At 36.3% G+C, this 12,289-nt stretch overlaps 1 protein-coding gene across 2 annotated transcripts in view; it reads left to right on the top strand.

The window, feature by feature from the left end:
- The window catches only part of faf1 (Fas (TNFRSF6) associated factor 1), a 127,195-nt gene that overhangs the window by 25,000 nt on the left and 89,906 nt on the right, over positions 1-12,289 (top strand). Inside the window, exons 5-7 of one of the 2 annotated variants that reach the window (XM_065248490.2) lie at positions 765-856; positions 994-1,085; positions 10,098-10,203. In XM_065248490.2, coding sequence (XP_065104562.1) covers positions 765-856; positions 994-1,085; positions 10,098-10,203 — 290 coding nt within the window. Of the gene's footprint in view, positions 1-764; positions 857-993; positions 1,086-10,094; positions 10,204-12,289 lie in introns of both variants that reach the window. The other variant, XM_065248489.2, reaches the window with a different exon arrangement.

Here is a 12,289-nt window from a genome sequence, read left to right as displayed (position 1 = left end):
CCTTTTCTTGGAAGATGTAAATATGAGCTTTGATTCTTGGTATGACACAAACCACTGAACCACGTCTTTGCAGAATTTCTGTGAATGAAAGTTTGATCTTGTGTCATCGTGAAGTCAACAGGAAGAGCTCTGTGGACTCGGCTGCAGGCATCTAAGGCACATTTGCAGCAAAGCCACACAAATAAAAAAAAAAGAAAATTGCTGTCTAATTTTTTGTAATCTTTCAATTATGTCCATGCAACCTGTTAGTTATATACGTGTGCCACCATTTTTGCATTGAATTATTGAAATACATTTTTTTTAAATGTTTTTTAAGTGTTCATTTAAATGTTTTTGAATGTTTTTTATGTTTACATAGCTATAGAGATTATAATTAAACGTTTATTATTAATTATTAATTAAACTTTGCATATTAATTCATAAAATACTACACATTTCAGCAGTACATTTACACGTTTGACAGACACTTTTGTCCAAAACGACTTTCAGTGCATTACCTGTATACATTTTATTCATATGTGTGCTTTCTGGGATTGAACCCATGACCAACTGAGCTACAGGAACACAACATGTACAAACAGAGAAAATTGAAAATATGAAAGGGAACATAGCTTTTAAATGAAATGTTTTTTTTTTTTTTAAATAAGTTGTCAGGTTGGCTTGTAAATTAGCTAAGAATCTGCTCATTTAGACTGGGTATGTGCTGCCCTCTAGTGGTTACATGTCAAATTGTTATTAACCCTTAAAAATTTGCTTTTCTGCAGGTGATATTAAAACATTTTTAGAGACTGAGCTACAGGTGCCCGTGTCTAAAATGCAGTTGAAAGGCTGGAAGATTGGAGATGTCTCTGACAGTGTAAGTGTAGTGCTGTATAATATCAGATGAACCAAGAGAAAACATTATTTGATGGTTAATTAAATGCAATAATTAAAAAATGTACCTAAAAGTGCATGCATTTGTTTTCATTAAATTATCCTCTCTTTCTCTTTTAGACGGTTCTTAAGAGTTTACATTTACCCAAGAACAACAGCCTATATGTGCTCACCCCTGATATTGCCCCATCAGCCAGCACCAGCCAGAGCAGGTATGTGTGTGTTTTTATAAAAAATGTGTATCCTCCGTAAAAAGATTGTGTTAATTTGGCTGCCATCTTGGTAAAGCCCCTTATCGGCTAATTTTCTATGTAGGGCATTGAATAGGCATAGGCATAGAAGGTACAGCTTATGTCAGCTGCCATATTGCATGCCAATAAAAATGCATTTCTTGCATTTTATCCTGTAAGTTGGCCATCACATTTTCTTTATACTGTTATTTTCTTAATCTTTAAATTTTTGTTTAAAATCACTACATTCATGTCTTCATTCTCACAGGGTTAAATTTTGATTTACCACAAGGTGGCGCTGCCTGTCCATGTTTACCACTATATCTGCAGTACCACTGCCCTCAGTTTGATTTTCATACTTTTTATTCGAATGTGTTCCTTCCCCATGTTCTTTTATATGCTTGCTTATTTATTGAATCATTTAATAATTTGTCATTTTCTTAAAAAGAAAAACATTATGTAGCTTTTCTAGTGGAATAGATTTGCTGTGACGTGTAAAGAGTAAACTGGCACATCATCACTTAATCATTTATCTGTAATACAATCCTTAAAATGTGTGAGAGGTTTTGGCTGTCTGCAAGATCTAAATGAAAGCATCTTTAATTGGAAAGAGCTACGTGTGTAATATAGATGTGTTTGTGTATGTAATTATGTGTTGATTAGCATTGCTGTAAGTCCCGGCGGGAGGAACGCTGAGTATAAACTGGCATCTCTGTCAGCTTGTGTGGACACTGTACTCTAGAGTGCGAAAACATTCAGAGAAAAGCACTTAATGGGCTGGAAACTAACATTGTGATAACCGAATGCCCCAAAACACGTCAACAGCTTGTAGTTTTTTCTTTCTACTATTATTTAGCAACCTGTCAGACACTCGGGTTTTGTTCGATCCGGTTGCATTTTAAGTTTTACTGTGAAAGTCAGAATTTGTATTTGTGGGGTTGGAAAAAATAGACAGTATGTTTTTTATTGTAGTTCTCTATTAAACACACTTCATATTAATCACAAATTAGTAAAACAGCCAATATATAACAAAACATAATTATAATTAATAAAACAGTCAATGTAGATATCTGACAGCTTAAGGGATTGTACAATAATGTGAAATTTGCCCATTTGTTAGGCCTATTGGTTAGGTGTTCACAAAGATCCAGCCCGACAGTAGATTTTGCAGTGATCCTGACAGCTAAACTGACCTAATTTTTTTTCATTCGGGTAGATGATGTGTCGCTGAGACCTGTCACCTCTTTCACTAAATGGCACAATATCTAATATCCAGCATCAGCTAGAGCTCATCAACGGTGGCGTGCTGTAATTATGTCCCGGAAACTATTTTTGAGGAGTCAAAATAGGGGAGAGGAAGAAAGGGCCAGTGTTAGTTAGGTGTGACCCCATAGTCACCTGTGATTGTCCTCTCCTGCTGCAAAGAGAGGGGTGAGCAGAAAAGCTGTTAGTTCGATGAGAGAGAGAGAGAGAGAGAGAGAGAGAGAGAGAAAGAGAGAGAGAGGGGTGTAAGTTGTTCTTCAGTAGATCTTGCTCTTGATACACTGATATTGGAAGCAGGGCTGATGCTGTTTTCTCATCTGCTCAGACATCTTTACTTACACATATATTAAATATGGGATGACTACAGTTTGCGTGTTACTGTTCCCGGTGGTTTAGCAAATTAATAGAAGGACATTTTTGTGTGAAACTGTAACGGGGTCTTTCCTGCTATGCAGTACATTTTCATGTCCCCATGATATGTCTTAAATTAATGAAGAATAGTGCCACAGTTTTTTAAGATCCTATTAGTTTGCTTTTCCTTTACCATATTATAGTTAAGTCAACATGGGGGAATTTTAGGTTAATTCAATTGTTTTAGTATATTGTTGTTATTATTATATAACCAATACAATTGTTTTATTAAAGGAAAGCAGCCCAGTTTTTCAATATTTTATTATGTTCTTACCTCAACTTTGATGAATTAATACCTATCTTTTTTCAATGCGTAAACTTTAAATTTTTGTACAGCGTGAATGTGTTAGCATTTAGCCTAGCCCCATTCATTCCTATGGCTCCAAACAAAAGTTTTATTTTGTGCCACCATACCTACTCGTGTTACTACTCATGTAACAGTCTTTAAATGGGGAAAACATGGAAGTTATTGGGTGGCTTTTAAATTCATCCCTGTTTGGAGCCATAGGAATGAATGGGGCTAGGCTAAATGCTAACACATTCACGAGGTGCTGTACAAAGATTAAAAGTGCATGGATTGAAAAAAGATAGGTATTTATTAATTTGTCTAAATTGAGGTAAGAACATAATAAAATATTGAAAAACTGTGGTGTTTTCCTTTAAGATTAAAGACATTTCCCAGCATTCATTTATAAAACTAATTAGGCTGTTCATCAAATCTGATTGAATTATCAATATTCAGATTAAATTGTAGTTTAAATTACCGGTCTGTATATTTATTAGCATTAGTTAGGGTTAACTAAAGAGTAAACTAGTTAAATTAGTGAACCATTACTTTCAGAAAACTGGGGCTATGCAATATTGAAGAAAAATGTGATGTGTGATAGCATGCTAAATAATCTGATATGATATTTAACTTTTTTCTAAAATCAATTTAAATTTTATTCAAATATATTTTACAAATAAATAAATAAATAATTTAAATAAATAAATAAAGTCTTAGGCCACCACCACCAGACTTGTTGTTTTAGAAGTTTTAATGTTCATCCATATTTATTTTTCAATTTATTTTATTAAGATACAAACAGAAAATACAGGAAATATGTAATAAAAAAAATCAGGACTACATGTCTTCTTAAAGCATCATCAGTGTTTAGTGTGACCTTCTTTGGCACTAAACACATATTGAGCTTTTTTGAGCAGAATGAAGTAAAAAGACACAATATGATATTAGGATATTAGGAAGTGGAAAGTATAATACTTTATACACATTTCCTGTATTTTCTGGATGTATTCTATTAAAGAGTCTGAGAAACAATTATAAATGATCACTATAACATTGCAAAAACAACAAATCTAATTGTGGCATGGTGACCGAAGACTTTTGCACAATACTGTATATAACCAACATATGTTTCATAAAATAATAAATATCATCACTATCAAGCGCAGTTTGCTCATGCACACATATATTCACGTGCCAGATACTATATTATCCACATCGACGTTACGTTTTGAAGTATTAAAAGTAAATCAAATTTATTGTAAACCATTGCTGTTTGCATATCACGATGTGCACATTTGCAATATTGCCCTATTTTCAATAACTTGCACTGCACTACTGAAAACATTGTTTGTTGTGATTATTGTTTTATCAAAACATAAGCAAACGCACTCCGTCCGAGGTGCAAGCCAAGAAGGATGAATACCAAATAGAAGAACATTTTGACTGCACACTCACTGGCAAAAAGGTCATTGTAACCAATACAAAAAACTTTTTGCAAGTAAGTATGCAGTCAAAATTTTCTTATATTTTGTGATTACTGTTTACACACTCAGCCGTTTAAAGCCGTGCATTACAGTCATTTTACCACACGTCATGCCTAACACTCCTATTCCCTTTAAGCACCTTCTATGCTTAGCTTTTATATTTATCCTGGTTCTTGTTTATTTTTTGCTGTGTACGTGAATCATTTTGCAAGTTTTAAGAACAGAAGGACTTTCAGATTGTTAGTCTGAAATAAAGTTTTGTGTCTCCCCATGGACCGGACGCAGGCGGCAAGCAATGGCACAAAATTCAACAAATAAAAGCCACTGTAGGCAATTACTGCAAAGCATACCTCAGCACTCCATATCCAAACATATTAATCAAACCCATCCTCACACTACGCGGCCCGCCTCATTTTCCTCCCTCTGTTTTGAATGCAAATACGGCACAGGCTTTTGAGCTTTCAAGACAGACTCCCCATCCAAGGTAGTTACAGAAATCCAGTGATGAGCCAAGCTCATCTCTCTCTCTCTCTTTCGCTCGCTCATGGAGGTATCCAAACCTCTAATCTCCAGCATAAATAATGGAACTTTATGAATAATTTAAAACGAATCATCTATTTCTGTTGCTTCCAGGAGATGTGTGTGTTTAAGGTTATTTTAATTTGAACTTCTGCTATTTCAAATACAAATGAGCAAATGAGTCTGTGCGCATTTGGTATTTATCTCATTTTCGGCGTATGATCTCCTTTGAGACTCTGGGCCAGAGAAATCTGCTGGTTTTGGCAGGAAGGAAAAACTGTTTATACTTATAGCAATTAGTACTTGTTAAATCAAAACAGACGATGCTAAAAAGCATAATAAATAAGAAGCAGATAAGAAAATAATATTATAAGGAAGAATAATAAGACAAAGTGTATTTCATTTAGTGGTGGTACAGGTCATCGGTACAAGTATGTGTGAATGAGAAAACGGAGACAGAGATTTTGAGATAAGGGAACTTTAATAGAATCTCGATCTTTGCAAGGTTGCGCGACGGCACGCTTATCTTTGAATGAAACCAGTCTGCTCTTCATTTACACTGTGGTTTATTTTCTGTCTGTATCAGCTAGTGACGTTGTATATCCTCCAGTGGTGTGGTGAAACATTTAGGGCCCTATTTTAACGATCTAAGCGCATTGTCTAAAGGGCACAGCGCAACGTCTAAATGGGCGTGTCCGAATCCACTTTTGCTAATTTAACGACGGGAAAAATGGTTTGTGCGCCGAGCGCATGGTCGAAAAGGGTTGGTCCTGTTGTAATGGGAGTATTTTGGGCGTAACGTGCAGTAAACCAATGAGAGTCTCAGCTCTCATCCCCTTTAAAAGCAAGTTGCGCTGGCGCTATCTCTTATCCCTATTTAGATGACGGACTTTGTAAACTGAAAAACTAAGCGGAGGAAGAAGATCCCCAGTTTAAGATTAATGTTAAATAATTGTGTTGTTTTTCACTTGTATTGAAATTGTTATTTTTTTATTAAAAACTTTTAAAACCCGTTTTCTTTTAGTCATGGAAGTAAAAAGCAGGCTTGTAATTGCTTTAAATGTATGGCTATCCAATATCATCAAAACATAATTTACAAGTATGTAAGATAAGGTTTGTACTCTAAAAATACTTTATTTGTAACAAACAGGAGATAAAGAATTTACAAACGGCTCTCCTCACGTTTCAGCACTTTGGACAGCGTTTTTCAGCAAATAGTTTTTTTAAGCCTTACTTAAAAATGTTTCTCATCTCACCATATCCGCAGGTACAGAGTCATCATATACAATAAATCCGTGAGGTAGCATTAAAAAAACATTTAAAAACAGATGCATTTGTTTAAAGCAAAGCATTTATTTACTTACCAGGCTGCAGGTGAAGCAGCTCTTTGCGCCTTTAACGTCTCATAATTACTCCTCATTTATGTCCAAGAGACTCAATAATAATCTTTTACATTCAATCCTTTAATCTTTCATATTTAAAAGCATTTTTGTGCTGCTGCGCATTCATGTACTTTGTGATAAGCAAACCCGCGTTGTCCTCCCGTTTATAGGCGCATTTTACTAATGCGCTCTTTAAATAACATAAAACGTATTGCGCCATTGACTTTAGACTTTAGACCAGGTTTTTGTTGGTCAATGGCGTAGTCTATTTTAGTTGCCTCAAAATAGCAACGCGCCAACAATGCGCCTGAACACACCTCGTTTTTAGACCAGAACGCCCATGGGCGCAAAAGGGGGCGCAAATGCATTTGCTATTTAAACAACGCGGCGCTAAACGTGAAAATTAGGGTGGAAACTAGCCAAAGACACTTGCGTCGCGCATTGCGCTGCATTGCGCCGGGTGTAAGATAGAGCCCTTAGGGTGAGTTAAGTGGGGTTTGGGACCATAGAGGGCTGAACCTGTTTAAGCTCCTATAGATTTAGATTAGCTGGGTGAGAAGATTTCACGTAGTTTTAAGTGACCAGAGAGTAAAGTTTTGCTTTTAAGTTTACTTCAGCTTGGCTCATCATAGCTTTGCAATGCTATTCTGTTGATCATACAATTTGTGACCCTGCTAAACGTAATCTAATTACAAGATGAATTGCGTCAAAGTTGTCATAAATGTCAAAAATATGTAATTTGTTTATTGCTGTAAATAACAGATTAAAAATGAAGCCTTTGTTATGCAATACTTATCCCTGGTTTTTAACAGACAAGGTTTCAGACTAGTCATAGACTAAAACACATTTGAGCTGTCTCAACTAGGGCTGTCATGATTATGAAATTTTGCTGAAGGTTAAAGGAAAACACCACCGTTTTTCAATATTTTACTATGTTTTTACCTCAACTTAGACAAATTAAGAAATACCTCTCTTTTTTCAATGCATGCACTTTTAATCTTTGTACAGCGCCTTGTGAATGTGTTAGCATTTAGCCTAGCCCCATACATTCCTATGGCTCCAAACAGGGATGAATTTAGAAGCAACCAAACAATTCCATGTTTTCCCTATTTAAAGACTGTTACATGAGTAGTTACATGAGTAAGTATGGTGGCACAAAATAAAACTTTTGTTTGGAGCCATAGGAGTGAATGGGGCTAGGCTAAATGCTAACACATTCAAGAAACGCTGTACAAGTGCATGCATTGAAAAAAGATGGGTATGTATCCAAGTTGAGGTAAGAATATAGTAAAATATTGAAAAACGGTGGTGTTTTCCTTTAATTGTCAAATAAATTGAATGGCAATTAGTTGCGGGTTGAATTGCTTTGACATGCTCATACATATTTTTGGTTTGTTCATGATATAATTTTCACACATTGTTGTGATTATTTAATGAAATCTTTGCAAGGTTTACCTGGCAGTAAATATTAATACACATTACACATATAAAAGTAATCTGATATTGTCTTGTTTATTCAGGCGCTGCAGCTCCCCCTTGTGTTTTTTAGAGAGAAGTGCAATCATTGCGGTGATCTGAAATCATCGCGATGAGGTCAAACAATGACGATGAGACGATTATTTAATCATTGTGACAGCCCTAGTCTCAACTGAAAATAACTTGCACGTACAGATCTTAAAATATGCCAGTGCCATTGATTTGTCTAAAGATACCCACCAGTGATGTATTTTTCAAAGGCATGTTTATGAAAAAATGCTTAAACATCTTCATTTAACTTAGGCCTAGTCCTGGATTTAGCTGTGAAACCAGGCCTTAAACCTTAATTTATAAAAAAAACTAATATTAATGATTTTATTGACACTACGCTTTATCATTTTGTGCAAAAATACCTGAACTTGGCTTGCTAAAACATTTATTTTGGATTTTGATCATCTCTGTGTTCACTTTAGGCACACAAGCACATGATGATTCTTATATCATTAGTTTCAGGAATTTTTCTTTTATCATAAGAAAATAAAAACAGACAATAATATTAGGCATAAATATTACGACTTTAGCCTGGTTCTTATTTCAGTGCAGATATTTTTCATGTCATCTCCAAAATTTAAGGATCAGTTTATCTGTTTTATACCTCAACGTCTGACAAGATAACGTTGAACATTTGATTAAAAGTTTCTTTGGGGAATGAAAAAAAACAAAGTTCTTCTATACACTGTTAGATAAATGTTAAAATAGTGCCTTGCGTTACTTGGGAGGTATCCTTAGAAATATTACACCTTTGTTCCCTAAAGATTTTATAATAGTATTTGTACATATTGGTACCAAAGAGTGCATATTAGTATATTGGTACCAAGTGTATACATATGTGTACCTAAGTGCTACATTTAAGGACCTTGTAAAGGGTACAGGCGCAGTAACAGCTAGGGAGCATTTTTTAAACATTTTTTCTGATAGTGTCGCATCACCATAAATAACCATTTTAAGCATCTTTAGTTACATTTTTATTAATTTCTTACAATAAACTTTAATCTAAAAATGTATTAATTATCGAATAATAACCGTTTCGTAGTTCAGCTGGTAGAGTATTGCATTAGCAGTGTAAAAGGGATTGCCAGAGAACACAAATTGATTAATGTATAGCTTGAATGCACAATGTGTCACTTTGGATATAAGCGTCTGCCAGGTGCAGTAAATGTAAATGTAACATAAATATTGATTTCAATGAAATGTTTCAGTTACAATGTGAATTTCACAATTATGACAACTAATGCTATGAACATTACTGATGCCTATTTCGCAAATGTAATGACTGTTTTGGTAAGAGTCTTGACACCTAGAGTATTAACCCCCCCTCTCGTTGCCTTTATTCATGACTGTCTTAGCTGTGTTTTTCCACTCGCCACAGCATCACATATGCATCTCCCTCTCCTAGGCCACCGTTTCAATCTGCATCGCTAGCTACAACAAACATTACATTTACATATTTATTTCGCAGTTTTAGTCAATGTAAATAAGCTGCCATTACAGTAAATTTGGTCCTCTGTTAACATAAGCTTGTCCAAAGCTCCTCAGATTAAGGCGCCGGTTGCATAATTAATGTGTGCGTTACATATTAATTCCCCGACTCTTCTCTTCCTGGCTGCTTTCATTCGAACCCTGATTAACCGACAGCCTCGTCTCTAAGCTGTTGATTCATATTCACGCACACAGACGGAGAGTTTGCTCAAAGCGCTACTTAACCCCCATCATTTGCCATCAGATGAGGCCTCCTCCACTCCAAACCGTCAGCGTGACTCCCATGAATCTCAAACCTTGGTCTGAGGTCAGCGATCCCAGGCTGATGGAGGACCGGTCGAGTACTGCAAACCCTCTTGTGTCTATTGTCTGACATTTATGACTCTTAGCCTCAATTGATAAGCGTGCCTGCACCTCCAGATGGCCCTCATGCGGAGCTCTACGGGGCCCTTGACTCTACCCTTTACCCCTTCTGGTAGTGAAGGTGAATGGAGTCAGGGCCGGGCAGAGCAGCGGGGTAGCGCAGGCTTGTCTGAACCCAAAGGCCCTTGGGAGAGGGAGACGAGCCCTAACTCGTCCATCGCTGAACTCTAATGCTCTTTCTCTTTTCCTCCCTCTGTCCTGCGTTTAGCAGCGCCCAGCAAGGGTCGTCAAATCAGAACTTCCTGCTCATCATTAGCCACCGCGAAGAACAGAGAGATTACAGCCTCAACTTCCCTGCCAGCAAAACCATCCAGGAGGTGAGACAACCACATAACTGTCTGTCACCTGCTGTTTGTCTATCTGTCTCTCTGCTGAGTTTGTCAGGATTTGTGCTATCTTTTTTTAAAGGTGGGGTGTCATTTTAATGACTACATGCTAAAATAATAGTCCTCATTGTGGTAGAGATGGTAAGGCCAACATTGAGCCAAAACTAATTATCTTTAAGCTGGACTTATTTTGCAGAACAGCCGCTGCTGGCTATGTGAAAATCTCAAAATTTGTCAAACTGACAGTTCCCATTTTGGCATCGTTTGACTGTTAATTTGGGTAAAGTCGTGAAATCTTTAGATCTCGAGGGTTGCTTATGGAAACATTGGGTTTTGTAGCATTTTCCTGTGCTAAATATAATCAATTTCTGTCACTTTGACCAATTGGTTTGTTTATTTTATATCACGTTTTATTTTACTTTGTGCAGAAATTCTTGTAACTTCAAAATCTTGTAATATGGTCACTCAATTAACTCTTTCACCGCCAGCGGTTTTAAAAAAAGTTGCCAGCCAGCGCCAGCGTTTTTCATGATTTTCCCCAAAGTTTAATGCCTTCCAGAAAATGTTCTTCTTTAAATATATAAACATACAATATACCAAATGAAAGAACAGACCCTCTGCTTTCAAAAAAAAAAAAAAAAAAACGTTTCATCCTACCTTCAGTGGACCTTTTGTAATCAGCTTTTGAATATGGGTAGGTTTCTGCAAAAACACCACATTTTGAGCAAAAAGCAGAGATAATTCAATTTTTGTGACAGACTTTTCATAGAGTTTCCATTCAGAGCGATCTTTAAAACAGACACGGACATGCAGCCGCTTGCCATAGGGCAATACTTCCGAGTTTAACAAGTTGTGGAAGGGTGCCACCTGGTGGATAATAGGGGTATTGCGGAAAGACGGAAAATCTCGTCATTGGCGGGGAAGCGTTTTCTCTTAATTGACGAGATATCTCGTCAATGGCGGGGAAAGAGTTAAAGGGATAGTTCACCCTAAAATAAAAATTCTGTCACTCGCATGTTGTTACAAACCTTTAAAACACGATTATGCGATCGCATGATTTAACGCATAGTCAGCCAAAGTCTGCATATTTATGTGGAGGACGCATGTTTTCATGTATGCCACACTTTAGCAGAATATATTGCAGATTTCCTGGCGCAAAATATGTGAGGCTTGCATGATTTTATAATCCCCGCATTTTCGTAACAAAAATCACATATATCTTAGCAGAAAGTTGAAAAATTTTGCATTTACCTCACACAAGCGCAGCTATGTCCCCTGTTACCATAGTAACGTTATGAAGTGACGTGATTATGTGATGTGAACATCATTGAAAAGCTGCAAAAGCTGAAAACGGTTTTTGCAAGTTCCCACAGTTTTTGCAAGTTCCTGCAATTTTATTGCATTAAATTGCATAAATATCCCACATATTCTATCGCATTTTTAAAGAAAATGTTCCGCAAGATCAAGGATTTTTCCCCCAACAATCACAAAAAACTCTGCTTTTTTCTGGAAGGACTGGCTTTGTTTTGATGACACGAGGGAGGATATTTTGAGAAATGTTTGTAACAAAATCATTCATGAGCCCTGTTCATTTTCATAGTATTCTTTTTCCAACTATGGAAGTAAATGGGGTTCATGATTGGTTTGGTTACGAACATTCCTCAAAAAATCTTTCATCATGTTCATCAGAATAAATCAATTTTTACAGATTTGTAACAACAGGAGAGTCAGAAAATGATGACAGAATTTTCATTTTTGGGTGAACTATCCCTTTAAATGACAATGAATCATAATACAATGTTTTTGCATGGTGCTAAAAAAACACATATTTTTCACATACCGTACATTTTTGTAGCTCCAGATTTCCCTCTCTTCCTGAAACAAACGGATTTGAAAAGCTACGTGTTCCTGATTGGCCAGCTAATCTGTACATTGTGATTGGTCTGAATACCTCTGACGTCAGCCAGAAATGTGACGCTCCTTAACATGTTTGAAAGATTTGGTTTTGGTTAACAGTAGTTAACTTACATGCTACGTCCGAAGCGAGAGGAATTATGATAATGTTGGTTTTGTCTAC

This window comes from Paramisgurnus dabryanus, chromosome 11 (assembly GCF_030506205.2).
Source record: "Paramisgurnus dabryanus chromosome 11, PD_genome_1.1, whole genome shotgun sequence".
Taxonomy (NCBI): domain Eukaryota; kingdom Metazoa; phylum Chordata; class Actinopteri; order Cypriniformes; family Cobitidae; genus Paramisgurnus; species Paramisgurnus dabryanus.
The sequence above is the reverse complement of the archived record's forward strand: the minus strand, read 5'-3'. Positions and strand labels throughout refer to the sequence as shown.